The sequence below is a fragment of the Anabrus simplex genome, chromosome X, assembly GCF_040414725.1.
Source record: "Anabrus simplex isolate iqAnaSimp1 chromosome X, ASM4041472v1, whole genome shotgun sequence".
Lineage (NCBI taxonomy): Eukaryota > Metazoa > Arthropoda > Insecta > Orthoptera > Tettigoniidae > Anabrus > Anabrus simplex.
Window position 1 is genome coordinate 113,949,448 of NC_090279.1, and position 25,463 is coordinate 113,974,910.

Sequence of the window (25,463 nt, forward strand, 5' to 3'; positions counted from 1 at the left end):
CACTGTTGTTCAATGTGCAGTACCTTTATACATTTTGGTTTTTCAGCCTTATAATCTATAAATCAATTTTTGGATATTGCAATTACTCGTTACTTTGTTGTAATTTTATTACCTGTCGGTGTATGAGGTTCATTCTCGTGTAATACCCAACTTAAATGTAAGACAGTAGCGTAAATTTTGCCACTTTTCGCAAAGTCATTCTGGCACCCCTGCTGTGAGGGTTACGTGTGTTTCTTATGCTTTACAGGTTTGAGAGCCATTTAGAGGCCATGTTCGAAACAAGACCCGAGTGGGACAAGGAGGACAAGTACAAACCGTCTAACCTGCGGGTTTACTTCGAGGACAAGCTCTCGACCAAGCTGTGCGCTGTGCCTGCGGCGTCTACGATAGGAGAGGCTCTGGCGGACAAGAGGTAATGTAAGCTGAGTCTGGCATTACTTCAGGCTCCTCACTTTCATCTTTCCTATCCTGACGACCAGTGCACTCAGGAACATGAGTAATTCTGTCATCTCGAGGTTATTTATTTATTTATCATATGATGAATGTATGTACATATATATATACACTTTCAGGATAAATGTGCGTAGTCACAAGTCCATAGGTCTAGTTTTTTGACCCAATCAACTGCTTCATCCGATGTGTAGTGAATGTCCACTCGGAATTGGGCAGTCGGCAGCAATGTGGTGGATTGGCTGTGAAGGGGCACAACAGCCACATCTGCCTTGTCCAGTTCTTATCTCCACCGTCGCCTTGGAAGATCAAATCCTTGTACACATTTAGAAGGATTCTCAACTAGATGTTTGTTGACTACTGAAGACTAATCCCACTGGGCTTTCCATAAACTGTTAGCATGAAAAGAGTTTCTTTCAAGATCTTTGCTGTACGCCAGGGTGGTTTCCTTTTGTACAGATGGATGGAAGGGTAGTTGGGGGTTCTGCTGAATGTTTTTCCAAACCTTTAGGAGAGGAGCTGATAATCTTAGAGCTGGAGGTGAAATGTTGCTGCAGGAAGCCATAGCGTATCATGCTCCAAATGCATCCCGTGTTTATGTGCATTGTCTGATAGAGTTGTACATCAGTCTTCTTAGTGTAAACACTATTGATCCAAAAGGGGCAGCAGTATTCAGCAAGGCTAATGCTGTTGATCTTAGAACATGAGTATTGGCTCCCCATGATGTACCAGCAAGTTTCTGAAGAATATTTTTTCTAGTTTTAACTTAAGCAGCTACATTTGAGAGGTGTTGCTTGAAAGTCAAAGTTCTATCAAGGGTTGGTGTTGAACTGCTAGGGCAGGGAAAAAACCCACAGAAAAAGGATTTCTCTCTATGAGATTTTTTCCTCTATGTATGTATGTGTAATCCTCAGCCCAAAGGCTGGTTGGATCCTCAACAGTTCTACCAACAGCTGTCATAGATTGCCTAGGCATCACTGAAGAGGTGTCCTAGGGAAATGAGGAGTGATGTAGTTTCCCGTTGCTTTCCTCACCAAGCCAGAAGTTGCTATTACATATCAGTCTGCCAAGCCCACTGAAATGCATGCACCAATCGATCCTATGAGCAACGTTTTCACACCATTCATAACAGGGACTGGCTGCATAAGGAATGGTATTACTAACATCACTCATAACTCGGTCACTTTCATATTGTCAAAGCCAAGGATAAGACAGAGACAGATCAATGAAAGTAACAAAATTGCTCTAGCCCATACTAGGAGGTATAGTGCACTGTAAACTCTAGGTCTCACCAGCAAAGGGATATTTCCTCTATATACAACTAAATTTCCTGAAAGTGAATTTGAACCCCTCGATCTACAATATGTATTATCATCATCGAATATCGAGTCCACAGACTGCTTTGTTGTCACAAAATGATGCTAAGCTGTATGATTGTTTCCAGACTTTTTCATTGCTACGCGTAGTTTCCCATTCCGGTATCCTCCTGGATTGGCTTGGTCTTCCTCGAGGTAGTGAACCCTTCCACAACAATATTGTCATCAGCTGAGAATGGTGCAAGGTGTAGCCCCTCCAAGAAATACGTCTTTTACCGGGCGAGTTGGCCGTGCGCGTAGAGGCGCGCGGCTGTGAGCTTGCATCCGGGAGATAGTAGGTTCGAATCCCACTATCGGCAGCCCTGAAGATGGTTTTCCGTGGTTTCCCATTTTCACACCAGGCAAATGCTGGGGCTGTACCTTAATTAAGGCCACGGCCGCTTCCTTCCAACTCCTAGGCCTTTCCCATCCCATCGTCGCCATAAGACCTATCTGTGTCGGTGCGACGTAAAGCCCCTAGCAAAAAAAAAAAAAAAAAAAAAAAACGTCTTTTGCAAATTAGTTCTCTCTGAGACCTATTCTGATTTACCCTCTGCAGTACCTCGGTATTTCTACCCACAAAACTTTAATGATCCTACAGAAGCACCACATTTCGAAGGCCAACTTTTGTTTATTGTCCATGTTTCTGAGGCGTACAATAGAACACTCCAAACAGAGACGTAGGCTGAGTTTATTGCTGCACAGTAACTTCTTAGCTCTTTGTCTCCACCATACTCCTTCCATCTTCAGTTATTTTCTAGCCGAGAGAGGTAAACGTTGGGACTTGTTTGATCTTGTCATTGTGGATCAATAAGTGGGATTGTTTCCTTGATTGCGATATGGCCATGGAATTTGTTTTCAAGGTGTTTATCTTTGTTTTGTATAAAGAGAAAAAATTTGCAGATTTGGCTCAAAACACACTAAATGCTCAAGCCAGATGCCTCATAAACTGATATATCATTCAAGGATGCGAGACACTACCATTGTATTTCTTAGCACGTTGGTCACCAGGTCCAAACGGAGGTGCTACCCTCTGTTGACTGGATAATTTAAGGCTGCACTCACAAAAAGTATTTTAGATATCGTCCTCAAACTTCTAAATCACGAACTGGATTATCTTTTGAGAAGCCACTGACTGTATCTGTACTCGACTTGTCTGCATCTGAGTCACTGCTGTGTTCCAACACACGAGATTGTTGTCCACAATTTGACATTGAAGGACCAGAATCTCTCACATAATTAGAAATATCTAATTCACTGCCGCTAGGTACATCTGATAACTGATCTGCACATAATTCATCACAAATATTCATATCTGTTAGCAACTGCATGAGCCGCGCCATGTTGACAGCTGGACTGAAGCTCCAAGGAATAGCTCGACATTTCCGACATTGTGTTATGGGAAGGCTTGTTTGATTGTTGAAAGCGATGTTAATGAAACCATACGAAACATGCTACAGATCAACCCTCTAACAGAAACTATGGAGATAAATAGGCTGAAATGGTTCGGCCATGTCAAAAGAATGGCAAAAGAAAGATTACCAAGAAGAGCTCTAGAATGGACAGAATCTGGAAGAAGACCAATCGGAAGACCACGGACAAGATGGAGGGATCAGGTGGAGGGTGACGTAAATCAGAGAGGACTGCAGTGGCAAACAGTGATGAACGATAGAATGTGGAAAAAAAAGAGAAGATTGGAAGAGGCTTTGTGAACAACCTGGATAAGCAGAAACGTATCAGGAAGAAGAAGAAGAAGAAGAGAATTTGTTATGAAGAAAATAATATGATAAAAGCAATAGTTGCCTTATAATATTTTTTCCATGACTACACAGTTTGAAACTTATAATTTCGCCACCAGATTGTAGCAGCGATCAAGGAAATGCAAGGTCCACAAAAGCGAGAATTACCTAGCTCGATAGCTGCAGTCTCTTATGTGCAGCTAGTATTCGGGAGGTAGCGGGTTCGAACCCCACTGTCGGCAGCCCTGAAGATGGTTTTCCATGGTTTTCCATTTTCACATCAGGCAAATGCTGGGGCTGTACCTTATTAAGGCTATGGCCGATTCCTTCCCACTCCTAGCCGTTTCCTGTCCTATTGTCATAAGACCTATCTGTGTCGGTGCAATGTAAAACAATTGTAAAAATAGAACGAAAGTTTTCGTAACCTGTTACGTATGGTCGGCCGAGAAACTACAAGAATTCTCGGGCCTCGTCGCCAGTGTGTTAATATAACAAGAGCCTTTGATAATATTGGAGTCCAGCACCTCAAACATACTCTGAACACTGAGTCTGTTCTATCTAAACTGAAAGGCATTAAAATCAGCCTACAGTTGGATAGTACAAGGATCCTCGCTATCTCCAGCACTGTACAGTCTAGCCACAGACTTCATTTCTGTCAAACTAACACACAGAAAACTTTCACAGGAAGATGGGAAACCACACGTACCTACATGGCGTACATAGATAAAGTTGATTGGACCAAGCTATTTGGGGTTCTGAAGATGATTGGGATTGGATGCCGAGAACGAAGAATTATCTACAATCTGTACAAAAATCATTCTGCAGTGATAAGAATTCCGGTCTTTGAAAAAGAAGCAGCAATCCAGAAAGGAGTGAGTCAAGGCTGCAGTTTGTTCCCCTCTTTTTTTCAGTGTTTGTGAGAATATTCGGTAAAGGAACTCAAAGAGGAATTTAGAAAGGGAATCACAATCTAAAGAGGGGATATCAAAACCCTGAGATTTGTCAGTGATATTGTTATTTTATCTGAGTTTGCAGAAGATATGGAGAAAATGCTGAATGGTATTGGGAAAGGAGTCCTAAACAGAAGTAATGGAGTTTCCTGTGGTTTCCCATTTTCATAGCAGGCAAAAGCTGGAGTTGTATCTTAATTAAGGCCACAGACACTTTCTTCCCGCTCATAGCCGTCATTAGAGCTATCTGTGTCAATGCAACGTAAAGCATCTTGGGGGGGGGGGCATCAAACAAAGTCAGGTGATGCAGGAAATATTAGATTGGGAAATAAAGTCTTAATGGAAGCAGGCGAGCATTGTGTACTTGGGTAGTAAAATAACTAATGATGACAGAAGTAAGGAGAACATAAAATGCAGAGCAGCACCTTTGCTCACTTTAAACATTGATATAGAAATTAGAAAGATGTTTTTGAAGACTTTCGTTTGGAGCATGGCATTGTATTGAAGTGAATTATGGACAATAACTAGCTCAGAATGAAAGAGAATAGAAGCATTTGAAATGTGGTGTTACACCAAGAATGCTGAAGGTGCAATGGGTAGATCGAATCACGAATCTCCTGGTGAGAGGAGATTGATTTTTAAAATTTGACAACAAGAAGAGGAAGATTGATAAGACACAGTTCAGTTAGTATTTGAAGGAAGTGTAGGTGGTAAGAATGGTAGGTTGGCACGGGGTAGGGTGGCATCAAACCAGTCTATGTACTGATGACTTTCACCTCTCTGAGCGTAATGACGCTGTTGTTATTGGCCGGCAGCTATTGAGCTAAACAACACTGCAACTATCATAATTCAGTTATTACAAAAGGTGTTCAATAAAGACTGAGACAGATTCAAAAGTCTTGAACAGGCGATTGCACGGGGTCCATAGCTGAGTCCTGGCATTGCCTCCACTTACTTGTGCCAGGCTCCTCTCCAACCTACCTTGCTCAGCTCTTGTTTTTCTCTGACTTCGACTGTATTAGGACTCGAGGCCTAGGGAGTCTTTCATTTTCATGCCCTTCCTCCCCTTGTGTTTCTTTGGCCGTTACCTTCATTTTTCCGTCTGATTAGTGTTTATAGTTGTACCACCACCGCTCTGTTGAATGATGATGTAGCTGGATACAGCCGTTGCTTTTGAAATTCTGGCTAGAGCTGACTGTAATGGCTTGTTTATAAATTATCTCCCTCACTTGTGCATGCAGGTTCTTGTTTTTTTACTTTCGAGTTTACATGTGGCATTGTCTTAAATAGACTGCCTGACAAAAAAAGTTAAGCACCCAGAAGGAGTGGTCCAATATTATCCCATTTCGGTATAGATGCATACCATTGATGTCGGAGTAAATGATTAGATTTACAAGGCACCGCCGTCTCAATCTCCCTATACTGCCTGCTCTATGCGAGGCTTTTTGCAAATAGGCTGCGACAAAAGTTCTCCACTAGATGGGAGGCGCAGACACACACTGTTCTTAACACGTTATGATGACGACATATGTTCATTGAAACTCTTAATATGCATCATTAACATTAAATATATACCTGCGTGAAGTAGTAGTCGGCTTGGAGCGATACACTGGGCGGCTAACATTTTGTGTTCTTGCCAACGCAATATCAATTAAGAGGTCTTACGAACTTGGTTAAGATAATATCACAAACAGTTTGCTGATATTCCTTGACCTCACACTGTAACAGAAATCATTCTGAAAGGGAAGAAGTAGCAAGTCCTCGCATTATGCTCATATCAAAGTTCTCCTCTGTCCTGATGCATAATCAATTTGTGTCAAAGTTGAAGGCAGTGAGATGTTGCTGAGGTGAATGCCACACTCCATCCTCTCTTCAACAACACGAACCAAGTACCCGCAAATTAGGATTTGATTTTTTGTTTCTATATTGATTGGGACATTACCATTCTGATATTTGAGGCTGTCCTAAATGTCCCAAAATGAAGACGTTCATTTTGTGATTGTCTGTCACAATTCTGATCACAAGGAATCCACTATCCTCCACGGTTTTAATCACCTTCTGAAACAAGGTGTAAAGGCTACAGATGGGAGAGTAATCAGAGGATATCCTGTATTAGGATCTGGCCTAGAATTATCCATCATTCACTTTTCTCTTAATTCCCCTCTAGACAGTATTTCATGGAATCGTATCTCTTTTGGCTGCCAACCACCTTGCTGAGATTTGTAAAATGGTACACAACATTTGAATATTTTGGGGGAAATGTCTGAAGTTTGTTTTACAAAAATATATAACTTGCACAAACGGAGGAAAACAAGTACATGTTAAAATACTTATAAGCATAACATGATTAATTCGTTTCACGCACGTGCATGCATCAATAGCACAATGCTACACCTACACTGACCGCAAAGGTTGTGCGTCTACAACTGCACTCTTGCGGCGACTTGAAGAAATATTGGTATTCGTGCCTTCCTGTGTTAAACTAGTGGCACAGAGCAGGCAGTATAAGAGGATCGAAACGACGGTGTTTACAAGGATCTGTAATGTGTAGAATGCCCACCGTCCTGTTGTTACCAGGCAACTGCTGTGAGTCAGGCGTACAGTACGAAGCACCCGCAATGCCTCACGGCCGCGTTAGATAACCTGTCTTACTAACTGACAGCATTTGGCAGAAGCTGCATTGTGGGACTGCATGAGGCTGGTTGGTCGTATCGTGCAATTGCCAGGCATGTCGGCCATTCAGATGTCACAGTGGCCGATCTTGGACTCGCTGGGTACATCAGGGCACCCAATCACATCGTTCATGTACAGGTCGATCAAGAAACACCACCCCCCGAGGAAGGGCCATCGTATGGTGCACCAGGTATTGCGGTATCCCATAACTTCGGCACCCGCCATCTGCGAACATGTACTGGAGACGCTACAGCATCCTGTGAGTTCCCGAGCAGTCTCTCGAAGACTCGCATCCGCCAGATTGGGGTCAATTTCCATTGACACCAGAACACCAACGCCTGCGTTTGGAGCGGTGCCTTGCCCGGGAGGCGTAGACAGAGGACGACTGGCATCGCATCGTGCTCAGTGTTGATCCCCTGCATCGACCATCGTGTCGAGGGCAGAAGGTAGATCCTGGACATATTGTGGAAAGACACACAGGCATAATCTCTGACATCATGGTGTGGGGAGCCATAGTTTATGCGTTCAGGTCACCTCTAATAGTGCTTCGGCAGACGTCGCAGACATTCTGCGTCTGCACGGCCTACCCCTTATGGCACGGCACCCTGCATGTCCACACACAGCACGTGTCGATGGACTGCCTGAGCGTGCTGAGGTCCTCCCGTGGCCAGCATTGAACACATGTGGAATGACATTGGAAGGGGACTGTGGGGTCTGCAGGGACAGCTGCAACAACTGTGGATGAACTTGCCTCAGGAGAGGATCCGAAGGCTCTTTGATACCATTTTGAACCCCATAAGGGCAGCATTGCGGCCGGGGGAGGGGGGCCACACCCTACTCACCTGGCGCCAACATTCCACCTGTAACTGCCAACGGCCTTATCTCTTTCATTCCATATTGTAATCAGTTCAACAAAGGCACGTAGTCTTTCAGCATATGTAGTTCATTCCCTTTCAAGCACTTGTTCTGGGTGCTTAACTTGTTTTTACAAACCATTACTCTCATTTTTGTTCCATATTGAAAACATCCATATCACTAAGTATACAAAATATTAATTGTATTGAATAGGTGGGGTTTATTTATTTATCGTATGATGTGCACAGATAGGTTATATAAATAAGTATACAATATATACAAGCAGAAGCCTATAGTTCCAAATCAAGTCCATTCATCCATTTTAAGGCCTCCTCAGTTGCGTTGTGTATGTCCTCCAAAGGACCTTGAAATGCTCTCTGTGGACACTCGGCAATTACGTGGTGGATGGTGTGTGAGGTAGCTCCACAATCACACCCAGAAGACTTCTGCCAGCCCCATTTATAAAGAGTATAGCCGCATCTTCCTTGATTGACTCTTATCCTGTTTAGAGTCCTCCATTGACGTCTGGGTAGATGGAATCCGGGAGGTTGAACATGAGTTAAAGTCACAAGATGTTGATTGGGGACAGAAGACTGCTGCCATTGGTGTAACCAGGCGTTCGTGATGGAGAACCCAGATTCTTCCAGTGTAAGTGCAGTGCGCCAGGGTGGAGATCTAGACTTAAGTCGTGGAGGGGCAGGTTGAGTAATATCCTGGTGAACAGGGAGGTTGGAGTCCTGGCTGGTCTTCTTCCACAGTTTTAGAAGAGCTTCAGACCTTTTTAAGCAAGGCGGTGGAATATTACTGAGTGTAGGCAGCCAGGCCACGTTTGTGGAGCGAGTACAACCAGTTATAATGTGCATTGCTTGATTTAGTTGAGCATCAATCTTCGCAGTATGAGCACTGTTCAGCCAAGTTGAAGCGCAGTATTCGGCAACTGAATAGCAAAGAGCTAGAGCATTCCGAGGCGAATGCATACCAAGCCGACCAATCAATGGATTGAACTACGATTCCTTCAAGCAAGTATCAAGAAATATAAATAAATAAATAAATAGGTGGGGTAATGAAATACTCTTTTTGTATACTTAGTGAGATAACTTTTTTTGTCAGGCAGTGTATAACTAATATCACAGTCACTAAATCTGTTTACTGAACCTACACTAAATGACTGAATTTCTCACAATATCACAATCATAACATAATAAGAGAACTACTTCATAGTTTGTCCAGGTCAGCTGTACATAGGTGTATTGGTAGAAATTCAGTAAGGGTTACATTACTTTTATAGCATGATACGGATGTAATATGTTGGAAATCTTAAGTGTAATACCTTGTGGAGGAGAGATATGTTCACTGCGACAGTTAAGAACCCACCCGCCGTCCCCCAGTATAACCTAATACAATTTATCACGTGCCATAGTCCATCGCCTAACTATGTTCCAGCATTTCGATTGGGTGAGACACAATGGTATATGACGTCACTCGTAGCAATGAAGTAAATGAATTCCGTTACCAACCCGCGCACAAGGAATACACAACAGTACGCGAAATCGGGAGGTTGTGGGTTCGGATCCCACTGGTGTCTGGTTGGCCATTTTTGTTCTGTACTTAAAATCTCTTCAACACGTACTAATTGTACGTAACACAACCTAATAGGTTGAAAGTCTGTTTCGATTGAGTAATTTTGTTATTGTGAAGTTTCGTAAACTGACTGAATTTCTCCTAGTTTTGTTTGCCATTTGGACATTTTCCCACAGATGACACTACCAAAAACTGGTGCAAAGTGAAAGAACTTATAATTTAAAGAAGTTTTGTATTTCTAGGTTTTTGTAACTGATTGATGTTCATTTATTTTTGGGTTGGCAATATTTCCTTTTTCTTTCTTCCAGTTTTTAATCTAGCCAATCCCTAATTTCTGTAATTAATTTTCTACCTATCACAGGCTTCTTGTTCGATTTTGAGCATTACTTTTGAATTTAACGAGTAAAATTAAGAGGGTGTGTCCTGATTAATCTTGAATGATCTCGAATCTTCCCTGAGGGTTTATAAACTGCGGCTTTTCACGTTTCTTGGCTAGTTGATCATCATCTTTCTGAGTGTATTTGTGTTAAGCAGAAGGCGGGCGGCCTCTTTCATCGGCAGCTAGAACATCTACAAGCTAATGGCCACATAACTTTATTCTTTCTTGCTACCTCCGCAGTTTAATCCGAGGGAAAAGTCTGAATCATTAACTATGTAACCAACTTTTCTAAAATGTAAATCATCTTTCGGCTAATGTAAAAACTTCATAAACTCTTTAACTGTAAATCGGTGATAGAGAGTGAATTACCCTCTCGAGCTCCCGTTCATCTTGGATTGAGGTGACTACGGTTTGTAACTTTTTCTTCTGTAAGGAGTTAAACTAATTTCTATACGATTCACCTCAGTAGTTTGGGAATAGCCCCTGTTTAATCGGCCTAGAGCCCCGTAGGTTTCTAAGTTTTCAATATCTTGGAGCGCAGTTCGCCTCCATTCATTTTGTGTTTGGGCCAGTTATTTAACCTGTTCCTTTTTCATGAAGGCCCTGTAGGTTGGGTATTAAATACCCCTGTACACCATTGTGTGTTTGTCCAACTCTTGTCCCCGTTTCTCTATGGCAGGGCCTCTCAAACGCCCAAAATCGCACGCGCACAAACAGCGGTGCAGAGTTCCTGTGCACAGTGCGTCGGTCCCGCTCGCCTCAGCTCGAACCAACGCTTCGTCTCTGGGCTACTCGGCTAAGCTCGGCTCAACTCAGCTCGGATATGGAGCGCTACGGAGCAAGTGAGGAAGAGGGAGGCAGGGGGAGCGAGCGAGACAGGCGCGGGGAAATGAGAGACAGCGGTATTCATCCAAATCGAGAAGTGGGGTCTGCACTCTGGTCACCCAAGCAAAGTCGTCTTTTGCACCGTGCACGGTGCATGCACCCTGAGAGGCCCTCCTCTACGCGGTCAGTTATGAGGAGAGATGGATCTGTCGTGGTGGGTTTTTATGACCGGATGCCTTTCCTGACGTTAATGAGATAAAATGAATGACGTGATATATGTTAGTAGGAAGGGAGAGGGTGAAATGTGGTGTTGGCTCATAGCCTACTCCTGTTGAGTAGCACCAACGTCAGACTGACGAATCACCATCAACAGCGTCGTATGCCTCACTTCATATCAGCACTGCGGAGAGGTTTGGAATTTAATCCAGGCCTTTGGGATGCAATCTAGTGATTAAAAATTATATGCATTCCAGAGATAGTGGATTCGAACCTGCCCGTGCTTTCCCATTTTCACACCAGGCAAATGCTGGGGCTGTAACTTAATTAAGGCCATGGCCACTTCCTTCCCACTCCTAACACTTTCCTGTCTCATTGTCGCCACGAGACCTATCTTGTCGGTGCGACGTGAAGCAACTTGTAAGAAATTGTATACCATCACCTTCTCTACCCCGCCGACCAACAAAGCGGCTAACCGCGGTGTCAGACGAACATGGCCACGAGCTGGGTTGAGTTACTATCACATAGTTTCCTCCTGGTGAAATTTACAGTCTGACTTTGCATCCTGTTTGTGTGCTCTCCATCTCACAACATTGCCAGAGTCTTTTTATAGTCACTCGCAATTCATTTACTTATTTACTACGCTATACAGTATAACACTGTCCACAAATAGCCTCATCGGTGATTCCAGTTCTGTACTCGTAACACTGCCATGTGGGGACCCTCATCCTAATCATTACATTACTGTACCTTAGCTTCCTCACGCTCCTAGCTCTATTCTATCCCATCCTCTTAAGTCATATTACTGTATTTATGCGTCTTTACCTGTTGCAACGAATGATGAACCCAAAAATCTGCTCATGAGTTTCTTGCGATATGTTTCCAGGTACACTGTCTTTGGAGGCACGCCTGCGTTCATCGTCCTTGTTGCCGACAGCGAGATCGAACGACGCTTCCTCGAGTCCTGAAGAGTGTTCTCCATTTATAAAGTATTGTTAAATTTTGTTATTAATCGAGTCATGCATAGAAAGATAGGAATATAGAAAGGAATGCGTATAGAAAAAAAGCACAATAACAAGTCAGTTTGAGGAGAGGAGACGAAGACTCTCCCCTCATCAGTCTTACAAGGAGAGGCCAGACCCTGCGTCAACAGTTTCAACGAGCTTCAATGTACCTGTGGGAGGAGTAACGCGTATCTTAGGATTTAGTTCAATACGCTTTCCTTTTGGGAAAAATGAGGTCAAATATCATGACGCAGGCTCCGCTTCGGACTAAGTGTAGGTGATAGAACACTAAAAGACGAACACATTTTACTTAAATGTGTCAGGGCCAGAACCTAATAATGTCCGAAAAGTTAATGAATCCCTGTTCCAATGCGACGCATATATACTTGGAGATTTAAAACACAGCCAAGCAGAGTGGTGGGCTACGAACCTCGACGACGTTAGTTCGAGTCTCGTACCTATATTTTTTTGTACAAAATTAATTGTTATTTGAGGGAATGGAAGATAAAAATGTGAATCAAAATATTAGGCAAACTGCAATGAAGTTTATTTTGTACCTCAAATTAATATATATGTAGAGAGAGAGAGAGATCCAGCAGTAACTGTATTAATTTCAGGTAAAAAAATAAAGTGTACTGATCTGACATGTTTAAGTAATCTTTGTTTGCCTTTTAGTGTTCCATCACCTCCACTTAGTCCGAAGTGGAGCCTGCATCATGACATTTCAAAAAGAAAAGTGTATTGACCTAAACACTTATACAGGAGTTTCTGTTGAGCGTCCTCCCAACAGGTACATTGAAGCTTGTTGCAATCAGTTGGATGCAGGGTCTGGCCTCTCCTTGTCAATTCTTCTCACACACAAAAGGAAAAAAGTATTCCAGTGGGTAAATATACCGTATTATGGACTCGCCTTTAACACCCTTTCCCTTTTTTTCCTAATTTTCATCTTAAAAAATACATAGGGGAGGGTGTAATAGGTGAAATTTTACTCAGTATAGGATAGATTGGCATGGTTTAAAATTAGAAAGGGAACATCTAACCTCTTTAAATCAGCACACAAAATGGTTATTTTTTTTTTTTGCCAGGGGCTTTACGTCGCACCGACATAGATAGGTCTTATGGCGACGATGGGATAGGAAAGGCCTAGGAGTTGGAAGGAAGCGGCCGTGGCCTTAATTAAGGTACAGCCCCAGCATTTGCCTGGTGTGAAAATGAGAAACCACGGAAAACCATCTTCAGGGCTGCCGATAGTGGGATTCGAACCTACTATCTCCCGGATGCAAGCTCACAGCCGCGCGCCTCTACACGCACGGCCAACTCGCCCGGTAAATGGTTATTTAAATCTGTACTTTATTTAGGGACACTTTCCTGTCAGCCCACTCCTGCATAACCACAGCTGCACAGAAATGTCATTCTTTGCAAACTTAGTCCATTACTGCACATAAAGCATTCGGAGCAACCTCTACTTGCTTTAAAGTCTTTCCCTGCATCTTCACACAGATTAAACTGCATCATTTTGTGATTTACGGCATTCTGTAACCCACCGCAGAACTTTCACGTCCACGTTTTCTTATTTACCCATTTTTCACATCGCAGAAGAAATTAGATGGGTTTTTGTCTCAACAATTTGTGTCTCTGGTTACATCAGTAACGAACTTCGTATTTATGACTTGCAGCTCTCGCCTCACTTTCTGCAGCGATTTCTAACGCATCCAACTTGAAGGATGTTCTCTTGCTTGTGTACTGGATGCTTCCTAATTACACATTAAACACTGCCGCGCAGGAGCTCGGAAGCTGGAAGGGCCTGAGAAACGTAGGGTAGGGGGAGGGAGTAGTTGTTGCAGAAGCGTGGGTTTTACCATTAAATGAAATGTTACACTTCCTGCCTGGTCACTTGAAATATTTTTGTGATTTTTAAAAAAAAAAGTCTTCTTCTTCCTCCTGATACGTTTCTGCTATGCGAGTCGTTTACAAAGCCTCTTCCAATCTTCTCTTTTTTCCCCACAGTCTATCGTTCATCACTGTCTCCCATTCTAGTCCTCTCTGATTTACATCTTCCTCCACCTGATCCCTCAAGCTCCATTCCAGAGCTCTTCTTGGTAATCTTTCTTGTCCCATTCTTTTGATGTGGCCAAACCATTTCAGCCTACTTCTCTTCATAGTTTCTTTTAGGGTGTTGATCTGTAGCGTGTTTCATATTGTTTCATTTCTTATCTTGTTCCTCCTCATTTTACCCAAGATCGCACGCAGAAAGCACATCTCTGTCACTTTTAATCTACTCAGAATTTTTTTATCCAAGTTCAACATTCACATCCATTGGTCAGTATTGGCAAATAATATGATTTATATATCATGATCTTTGCTTTGCAGGTAATTTCCAATTTTTAATTACGTGTGATACACAATAATAAAATTTTCAGCAATTTCCTATCGTCTCCGAAATTTCTTCCTTGATGCTCCTTGTTCAGTTAGCTTACTTCCTAGATATTTAAAAGCATTTACAGCCAAAACTGGTTAGGATGTTTTTGTGGGGACCGAAAAAAAAAAAGAACGTCATAAAGAGGGAACATGCTAAAAAAGTGAAAATTTCGCTGTTAAATTTAAGGTTAGGTTTGAATGTAAAAATAATTACGATGAAAACAGGGAAACAAGTGTTTACAATTATAATTAATGAAATAAATAAAGAAATGATACATTTTAAGAATACCAACACAGTAAAACTTTAAGGAAAAACGTTCTTAGAAATGCGAACTATACAAGTCGCTTACAATTATGTTTTAAAGTTGTCACGGGAACGTCCAACATCTGGACGATTTGCACGCGTTTATGTGTGGTTTGGCATCCACTTTCTCAATAAACATTATCTGTAAACTGTCTAGCTTTCTTCTTCTCCATAACTTGATGTTCTGCAAACCGCTATACAGTAGGCCGAATTTACGTACATAAGTCACTCGGGCCTCTTTCAGAGAGCGCGGGAGTAAAACACGCCCACTTCCGCTGACTCTTACATACACAAGGGGTCGAGTGGTGCTAAACTCCCCGCACTTTCTAACGGATCATTTTCAACACTCTTTTCAGGTGGTAATAAGTATGGACCATCATAGTCTTCGTTTACTTAAGAAAATGCAAAAATAGTTCACGCATGCTGTGTTCTTCACATTTTGTTAGAGAAGAAGATGGGTACAATTTTGAAGATACTCTCTCAATAACAGGTCAAAATTATATCACACTTTCCCAAACACAAGACCACTGGTATTACCTACATTAAAGTTATTAAGTTCTCAATGTCTATTTTGGGTTCCATAACAAGCGCTGTACATCACACTGGAAAAGTAAAAACACACAAATAACTTTTAAATTCCAAATGAGAAATAAATACCATATGTCAAATGGGTAACCACACCCGGGCGACTGAAGTGGGACATTGATGATGATGATGATGATGATGATGATGATGATGATGATGATGATGATGATGATGATGATGATGACGACGCTGTCAAATGGATGAGAGTGGGCCTACTTTTGTTTATCGTCTAAATCCATTTCTACTTTCTTATAGGTACATTATCGGGTTCTGTTCTGATGTCACGACCACGGTCGATCCACTGTGTATGACGACATGCATAAAAACTTATCCAGTAACAAGTAACTGTGGGCGTGGGACCACGACTCACCACGGACTGCCCGCGCACGCTGTTACTCTCTGCCTCCGCATCATCTGAAAGATTCTATTTGAACAATGCATTCTTAGTTTAGGCCTAGACGGACCGGCGGCTAAGTGCTTAAGCGGGTCGAACCCACGCTGTCTGAAAGAAGCCTCACGGTACCGACACGTCAGATGCCAAGAGAATAAAACGGCTAGGGAGTGACGCCCCTGCAACTGTAGGCCGACACACAACTGCACTCCGCGGCCGGCAATCTTTACCCAGGCCTGTCGTGTGCACAACGTAGCCGGGCACGATAATTTAAATTGCTTATGGTGAGAGTTACGAACTTACTAAAGAGTGGCATAAATGTGCTATCCAGGTTTCTTTAACATGTATTTAATAGGACACATCCTGGGACTTCCGAATAATGGCGTAATAACCAGGGAAATGCGCTAGAGAGGGATGTCTTAACCAGTTTCGACTGTACTTTTCCATTACACCTAACATCTTCACTTTTCTGTTTTCTGTACTGATTTCCATTAAACTTATTTCCATGCGTACTTCTTCAATTGCACTCTGCCAGGTATTTAATTGTTCTTGCAGTGTTTGTTCATTTTCTTCCCGTATCGTCACATCACCTGCGTACGCTATGACTTTCATATCATTTGCTGTTGACCCTTGGCAAACTTTCCTCATGTCATCACTATATCACTATATTAAAAAGCAGTAGTGAAAGTACTCCTCTGTCTGTTCTAAACCATTCTGATTTTTTGCCATCTACAATAATAATAATAATAATAATATTGAAATAGTAAAAAATTAAGGGTGGGGGTGTTTTAGGCGAGTAAATACGTTAAGTATAACAAGTGTATTTTTTGCTAGACATTTACAACGTACCTTCTTGTCTCTTGCCGTTTCCCATGTTCATCTATCTTTCTTCTTATCCTACACTTATCCCACATCTATCAAGATGTCCCCTAAACGTGTGATGGAGCCCGTCCTCCTGACAAAGCCGAGTCTGAGAACAACCGAGTTGTCATCTCTTCTTCCTGCAGTGACCTGTCATCGTGCTTTTCCCATCTTTCTTGATGTGACTTGATCTACACTTATTTGTTCCTAATAGTTTTCTCTTGGCCGTATTTGAGTTTGTTTTTCTCATGACAGTTTTGTTGTAAATTAATCGACCGTCTTGCACTCGGTCTGTCTACCTGCATGTGTTTAGTCAAAGAAGGTCGAAACATTTTCTGTGATTTTGCAACCAAAATACAAAAATATCACCTCACAAACAATTGAACACACACTTAAATGAAAAATATCTCACAGTTGCACAGTAAAACGAGTATTTCATAAATAAATATGTCTTGGACATTAGTGATATGAAAAAAATACTAAGTTTTGGAAAATAAAAATTGATTTTCATGAACAGAAAAAAATCACTTATTATCTATTCTGACATCTTGACATCCACTCGCAATACCATACTGTGGTTATTAAAAAAAAATTTAAAAATTACACATTAAAATCAGAATGAAACTGCAGTCAGTTTGTTCAAAACTTGATATTTTCACTAATGATTTCCATACTGCGGCTTACTCGTTAGTTAATTTTCCCGTACTACGAGAATACTCCTGTTCCACTTCATGAAAATGAAAAATGAAAACCTACAACCTGTTTTCCAGTCTTTGACCGGGTCAGGGATGTAATGAATGAACCATACATAGGCTATTAGTATGATGGGGTCGCCACTCCCAAGGTGATTTTATTAATGACTGATAGATGTTATGAAATGAGAAAGGAGAGTGTTGCTGGAATGAAAGATGACAGAGAAAACCGGAGTACCCGGAGGAAAACCTGTCCCGCCTCCGCTTTGTCCAGCACAAATCTCACATGGAGTGACTGGGATTTGAACCACGGTATCCAGCGGTGGGAGGCCGACGCACTGCTGTCTGAATCACGGAGGTTGTCATCTTCCACTTGATATTTTTTTAAAAATTGTGATACTGTAGCATCACTCGCGAGTCTTCTGTGGCAATCCTCCCAGTTTTCGTACTCAAACATCATCACTTAACCTTACATATTTCAAGCCCCATTGGAGTAATGATAACCTTTTCACCATACATTTAGTTTGCAATAGTTGTTCTGAAAAGTAACCAGACGTGAGATTATATGAAGTAACCAGCCTTTGCTGGCGAAGTGCACTATATCTCCGAGTATGGGCTAGAACAGTTTTGTTATTTTCATTGACCTGTCTCAGTCTTAACTTTGGCTTTGACAAAATGAAAGTGACTGAGGTATGAGTGATGCTAGTAATGCCATTCTTTATGCAGCCAGTCCCTGCTATGAATGGTGTGGAAAATGTTGCTCATTGGGTCGGTTGGTGTATGCATTTCAGTGGGCTTGGCAGACTGATATGTAATAGAGGAAAGCAACGGGAAACTACCTCGCTCCTCATTTCCCTAGTTCGCCTCTCCAGTGATGCCAAGCCTATCTGTGACAATTAATGGTGGAGCTGTTGAGGATCCAACCAACCTTTGGGATGACGACTGAAATCAGTGATGCACCATGCCATATCTTGAGAAGTATTAGGCTACATTAGGCTACAATTTCAGTACCTTATAATAGTGTTCAAATGAAGCGATCGTTTACGTCGGTCTTTATTTCTGATGAGTTAACAGCTGCTTTCTGCCACATTATTAACACATTTATTATGAAAAAATGCTTTGTTTTGAACTTGAAGGTTTGTTTACACCAGTCGACGGCCATCACTGCTCAACTTCTGCAGCGCCTTTGAATATCGACGGTAGAGCTCACTGCTGCACGTAGCGAGAAAAAGATACGGATGAGCGCATTCACTATAATTGCAGGTGTGTAGGATAATGTCGAGAAAGGAAAAAATTATGCCCGCTAAATCAGTCATAAAAACGTATGGATCAGTGGAAAGGTTCTCGTAACCAAAGGATATTGCACAGATTAATATAGGAATTTTCAAGAGACAAAAAAAAAAAAGACCTGTCATCACGATGGAATTCTCGCTATGGCGGACTTCCTCTGTATCAGTACGATTTGCATACTGCACTTTTGAGAGCTCTGTTACACAGGGACGCTTGTTGGTAAAAATTGGTTTGAATAAAAATGATTACATGAGGCAATAGCAGCAAATCATTGCAAGCGCAGCGGTTTGTTTAGCTGAGGCTACTTCATTCAACCAGCTGCAATGCACTCACAGTCCGGATGGCTCAAGTCTCATCAAAACAATTACAGTGGAACCTCAATTATCCATTCCCGGAAACTGTGTTGTACTGGATTAATCATTTAAATTACGTGGTCTCGCGAGCATCCTGATTAAATCACCTTGTAAAAATTCCGCATTACCCATTCCTCGACGAAACTATTTCCCGGATGAACCTTCCAGAAATTTCAGTCCCATCGATGCTAAATCCTCGATCAAGCGTTTTTCAAGGAGCTGTACCTCACAAAAGGAGAGCTGTAGCATACTTGTGAATCTTGACATTAACATCCTGTCATTGTGATAATTAGTGCAAGTACTATACGGGAGAAAGCTATCGGCGGTGAACTTGCATAAGGACCACCTTAGCAGCGCATTCAGGTGATATTGTTTGGAGAATTCTCGGAAATCACAAAGCAGAGAATGGCCACAACAACTTGAAGGAGACAGCTCTACTTGAAGACGGTACGAGTTTCGTCAAATGTTTGTGCTTGTAAAACGTCTACATTATGTTCGGGGTTAGATGTTTATGTTTTTACTTTTTTTCGATTGCATCGCCGAACAGGTTTTCGGCACTTCCCTCAGGGCACTGTACAGTTACTGGGCTTTCAGGCATGAATCGAAACTGTTTCTTCTTAGCACAAATCTCGCATTGAAGATACAATAAGTAAAATTCTTTCTTGAATAAAATTACTGTGTCCACCTATTCAATACAATATTTTGTAGTGATTAAATTCTACATGAAATATAAACACTAGTTAGGGACATGTTTCTCCCTAGTTTGGGGCATCTTCAGCCTAATGCCTATTGCTCACGGTAAAATGTTTCGTAAAATTTGTTGTACAATTAATTTCATAAAATTTTGGTAAAAACAAGTTGTGTTGCTCATGGTAGAATTATTTTTTTAAATCCGTCGAAGCACTAGGATGGCCATCTATGAACTTGCTTCTGAACTAAGATTTGTATGTGCTGCCATCTATCGATAAACTTTTAAACCAAGAATCAGCTGTTCAACTTACAGTGTGTTTGAGAGTATGTCTCCAACAAACAAAGCAAAACTTGCTGCTTTAGCTGCACTTATATGTTGTACAGTGCTAAAAAGGAAGAAAAGAAATGCCAAGAAATGCTAGACTCGGGATTGGATCAGAAGAAGAGAAGAAGGTAGAGGATTGCTGCCCTTGGTCGAAAATCACTTGAGGTTAGAAGACCAGCATTCATATAGGGATTCGGCGATTGTGTTTTCTGCCTCTCTTCTGGCATTTCTGTTGTGGTAAAGTGGCGTTTTAACTTCGTACAAACAAGGATATTTCCGGTATTCGTCAGTAAAACACTAACAGCTTCCTTAGTCCACCCGGATCCTGCCATTTTAGAAAGAAGTGTTTGTTTACAATCGAGCTTCACAATCTTCTGACGACGTAACGCCAACATCATCGCGATGTTAGCTTCGCTGATTGGTTCGTTTCGTAAAATTAATTTTACGGAATAGAACATGTCCTATTTTATGAAAAGTTTAATGAAATGTTTTATAAAACTTGAATTTGACCGTGAGCAACAGAAATTTTATAAAATTAAATTATTGTACAATAAATTTGACAGAAAATTTTACCGTGAGCAACAGGCATAATATTAATCTTATGGTCAAGTCTTAAATCTATTAACATTGGAAGTTAATACTAAACTTAAATTAATATCAAATACTAAATGCAATGGTCTTATGCTTATTACATATTTACATAGTTATGGTTATTACCATAAGTATATTGTTGCAAAACTGGAACCGTGGTTAAAGTCGATCCTGTTGGATTTGAATATTCCTTTAGAAAGAAGCATGGTTGGACGGTAATGTTTAATAGGTTAAAGCATGTACGTTGGAAACATGTTGTTGGTATTGTTCATTGGTGCTCATCTGATAAATTTTTTTGAATATTCCCATTGGTGCATTGTTCAACCTTGAGAGGAATTATGAGATGTCTGTAACTGAATAAGAGAAAAGATGAATTTAGAATGTAAATGTAGAGCCCAATATAATCATAATTGTAAAGTGAAAGTGTTTGCCACATAAAAGTGGACCAACTTACTTATCTTGTCGATGTTAGCTGGAATCGCCCGTTCTGGTTGCGTCTGAACGACTAACCTTACTACTCCTAGTGAAGTATTGATGCTGTAACGGAGGGGTGGAGCATAGAGGGGAAGGGGGAGTGAGTTTCAATTTGTGCGTCTGTGTTGTTGCTAGAGAGGCGTTACTCGAATTGGATTGGGTGGGCCCAGCGTTAGGCGTGGCAATTGGAGTGCATGCGTGCTGTGATTTAAACAAAGTAGGGACTTTATTCTGATTTACGGCCTGGATTAACCTCGGAGTTGCCCAAAATTTGTGTTCTTTTCTCACTGATGTTATTGTGTCCAATAACATTATGAATTAATTCAGAAATTGTGTCAGAATTTTAATTCTACACTCAACAAGATCTAATACCTTCCTCTTTGTCAAAATATTGCACAATTACAGGAAAAATCTTATGATGCTTATGGTTGCTAGCATCTGTACTAATGCTAACAAAATCACTCTTGGAAATATTTTCTTTCACTTCCGCTTGTATTAGAGGCGAAATTACATTATTTACTATTGCTTCAGGTTTTTCTTTCCACTGGAAAATGTTTTTGCAATTGTTGAACATAGTTGGGAATGAATAAGCTGCTCGTACACGTGTGTGATGGTGCCGTACTGAATGAAAAGCAAATGTTACTTCTGCAGCAGCTACTTTCGTCAGTTGCTTACTGGAGGGCGCAGAACTTACGGAATTCCTGTGCTTCACTGTACCTATATGATGTTTGATGTCACTTCCCCCCCCATGTGCAATTGAAAAATAGCAACTGTAAAGATTTTTTTTTTTTTTAATTACCAAGTCTGACTTCAGGTAAACAGTAAACCATAAACAAAATTCTTTCACCAATCATTTGTTCTGTTTCTTATATGAAAAATAAAAGAAACTTACTTCCATGTTTACATTCTGCCTCATATTCACTTCTACCTCATTTTATTGAAGGAAAATCTTTGATGTATTCATCTTTAAATTTTGTTTTCCGTTTCAATGCCATGCTTAAAAATGTTAAATATTCACTCAGTCAGAATATCACACTGACTTTAATAGATTCCTACAGATTCTTCTTCTTCGAACATAGAATAGAACAAGATTCTTTCCAGTATTCTAATTCAAAACAATCTGTAACACCGGAAGTATGTAGAAAGAAGTGATAATTAGATAGTTTACTTTGACTACTTCATGGATAAGATAGGGATACTTCTTGAGTCTCGACCATTCAGTTTACTCGAAGTTTTAAGAGATTGGGCAGGCGTTTAAATTGTATTACCCTTAGGAGTAAAGGGATTACTTTTTAAAACTCCAGGACTTTTAGTCAGCCAGACGGGACATTATTTATACCACTCTAATTCGGAACAATCCCGGTTTTCCAGGACGTATGGCAACCCTAGTTATATGACATAAACACACATTAAAATTTAAAGAACGTCCTAGGATTCAGGTCACAGATAACTACAGTGTGTTTGTATAATGTTGTACAGTGCTTTAAGATAACATATAGAATCTGAAGTTGAGGAAAACTGTGAGGTTCTTATTTGTTACTGTGGATATAAAAACATATGTTAAAAATGTTCAAATATTCCTAGTTGAATTGGTGATGAAGGATAAAAACATGTATCAAAATTATAAAGTGTTGATGTTACAACAATTTGCAGTTAAAATGATTAGCTGAGGAGTTGGGGGAACATCCTTCGTTGTTTTATAACATCTGCTTTGTTTGTCGCTGTTATTGTTGTTGAAGTAAAAGTTGAATGCTGGTATCGTAAAAAAAGGAGAAAGAAGAGAAATGAGAACTAATGTGTGTGTAGTACTTACTCCCTGCCGCTTGAAAAGTAGGAGAGTGATCCGTACGTATGTCTTGATGGCCTCGTACAGTACGTATGTTTGAAGCCCGTCTCGCGGTCTGAATTGCCTGCTTCTCGTCCGGAGGACCCGGGTTCGATTCCTGGTCAGGTCAGGCATTTTTACCCAGATATGAGGGCTGGTTCCAGGTCCTCTCAGCCTACGTGATTACCTTTGAGAAGCTATCTAATTGTGAAATGGCGACCCCAGTCTAGATCGCCAGGAATAACAGCCGAGAGGGTTCGTTACGCTGAGCCTGCGCCACCCCGTAATCTGCAGGCCTTCATGCCGAGCAGTGATCGCTAGATAGGCAAAGCCCCATTGGGGCTGTAGGTTGGTTTGCTTTAGGAGTGTTTGTAAGATTATATTTTAAATTAATTATACATATTTCATTTCTGTGATGTTCGACCACATTGTTGACAATTTTTATTCATTGCCGTATTTTTCTTTTTCCCACGTATATTTTTTTTTTCTTTTTCGTGGTCCCTACAAAAACGGAGAATTGTGGTTCCACTGTAGTTGTGAAGATGAGACTGAACAGATGTATTGGTAATTTACTAGATTGTCCTGATTTACTCCAGTTCCTACTTGTAACACCAGACAGGCTGTCACTTTCACTTGCCCCTGAAATACACAGAAACTCTTGCTTTATGCAGACCCTAAAATCCCTAAATGAAATTAGTGGGGTAGTGGATGTATTCCAATCATCAGTTGTGAAATTTGTAGACATCTTATGGACACCACATAGACAGAGAATTTGTGGCATCTCGTGGCATTTAGTACATGTACTTTTCTGTTTTTATGTTCTTTTCCTTGTGTGTTTTGTAAATATGTATATATTGTATACTGCTGTGTTAGATTATTAATAGTAGTATTGTTGTTATTTGTATTTATTATGTGTATTGGAGAATTAATGACTCCGTTGATGACAAATAAACAAATCAAATCAAAATGATAAAAAGGATATACTGTCTGTAAATTTCTCCGCTAAACAGAGAAGTACAAAATCATGGATGAATTTGTGTCTGGGCTTAGGAAACGAGAGAGCAAGTTGTTCCCGTTTTAGTAGTAGCGTGACTCATTCATATGTGTGGAGACCATTCGTCCTACCCACACATTGATGACGACGTCACATTTAGTTTACATTCAGTTATTTTGAAAGTATTCACTATTCAGTTGCTCCAGTCATTTGAATGGAATGCCAAATGAAAAATATAATCAAACAACCAAAAAAATAATTGAAGAGGAAAAATTGAATAATCAAATTAAATTAAATAATAATTAAATAAGTGATTATTTTGTATTCAATTATCCCATCTGTAAACCTTGCCGCAGGAAGGCAGACTTGTTCCTCATCTTTAGTTGGACTGCAGTGTGTTCAGCTCCCTTGGTGCAGGTCTTTCTGTTTAATGCACATCCGGGTGTGAAACAATGATTACGAGAAGAGGAGAGGGTGAAATCCGGTGCCAGCACGTAGCACACCGTCAGCAGTGTCACATGTCCTCACTCCATATGAACAATGCTGCATGACCCAATAGGCTGCAGCTTTGCTGACCAACAACCTGACATTTTTCAATTAAAACTACTTAACAGTTGTCATCAAACTTCTGTGCCACAAAAGCGACTAAAATGATTTTGCCACTGCATGTAGAAAGATTGGTCTTGAATGTAGCACCTGTAAGACTCTGATCCTTCACCAACAACTCCAGGCAAAGGTAAGAAGAAAAATCAGTAAGCCTCCAATATGTAAACTTTGGCGGCACCCCCCCGATGTTGATTTGGAAGTCTAATACAGGATTAACCACATTAGTACATGTTTTGCCAGGATAAAATCCAGAGAATATGACACGTGCGACACGTATGTTGCAACAAATATCCTTTTAATTACCACCTTACTCTACAGATCTGAAGCGCACCTGGTGGCCATGTTCGTTGACGCATTGAACTCTAAATGGTCTGACACCGACGTCAGCCGGTTCAAGTCACCATCAGAATGTTGGCCGGTAGGGTAGGGGAGGTGGTGGTATACAATTGGTAAAGCCTGGATTAAACTCCAAGCCTCTCCAGAGTGCAGTAAGGGCACATCACGCTGTTGATGGTGAGCAGACCCCTTGGTGCTATTCGACAGGAACAGGCTACGTGCTGGCACCCTACTATCATATATCACATCATTCATTTCATCTCATTAACTGCTCTGATGAAGTTGAGGTCAGGAAGGGCATCTGGTCCACGACATGTTCATCTCGCCTCATAGCCGACCCCGTAGAGAAACGGGACAGGTGTTGGACAAACACTCTACGGATCTGAAAATTAGACTAATTACAGGCAACCTGGAATTAGTTGTTCACGCAGCTGCCACGGAAAGTGATCTTTTACGTTACGAGGGAAATGTTTGCGGAAACGAGCAACGTGAACATATCACTGTTGTGTACAATATTTTATTTCATACTATGGTGAATTTACTTATTTTAAATTATCGATTGAGTTATAAATGATTTTGATTCATCACGATGCAATCATCCATGTTGTTGTTGTTTTGTTGTTCATGTCTTGCTCTGAAAGATATAAGAGGATTGGGTTGTGTTGTAGTAACACATAAAAATGAATGTTATTTGAAGCAGC

At 41.0% G+C, this 25,463-nt stretch overlaps 1 protein-coding gene across 1 annotated transcript in view; it reads left to right on the forward strand.

Annotated features, from left to right (window-relative positions):
* Positions 1-12,103, forward strand: part of Dpit47 (DNA polymerase interacting tpr containing protein of 47kD) — a 72,208-nt gene extending 60,105 nt beyond the window's left edge. Inside the window, exons 7-8 of the mRNA XM_067158768.2 lie at positions 248-412; positions 11,910-12,103. Of these exons, the coding sequence (XP_067014869.2) occupies positions 248-412; positions 11,910-11,991 (247 nt within the window). The 3' untranslated portion in view covers positions 11,992-12,103. The remainder of the gene's footprint in view (positions 1-247; positions 413-11,909) is intronic.
* Positions 12,104-25,463: the final 13,360 nt, after the last annotated feature.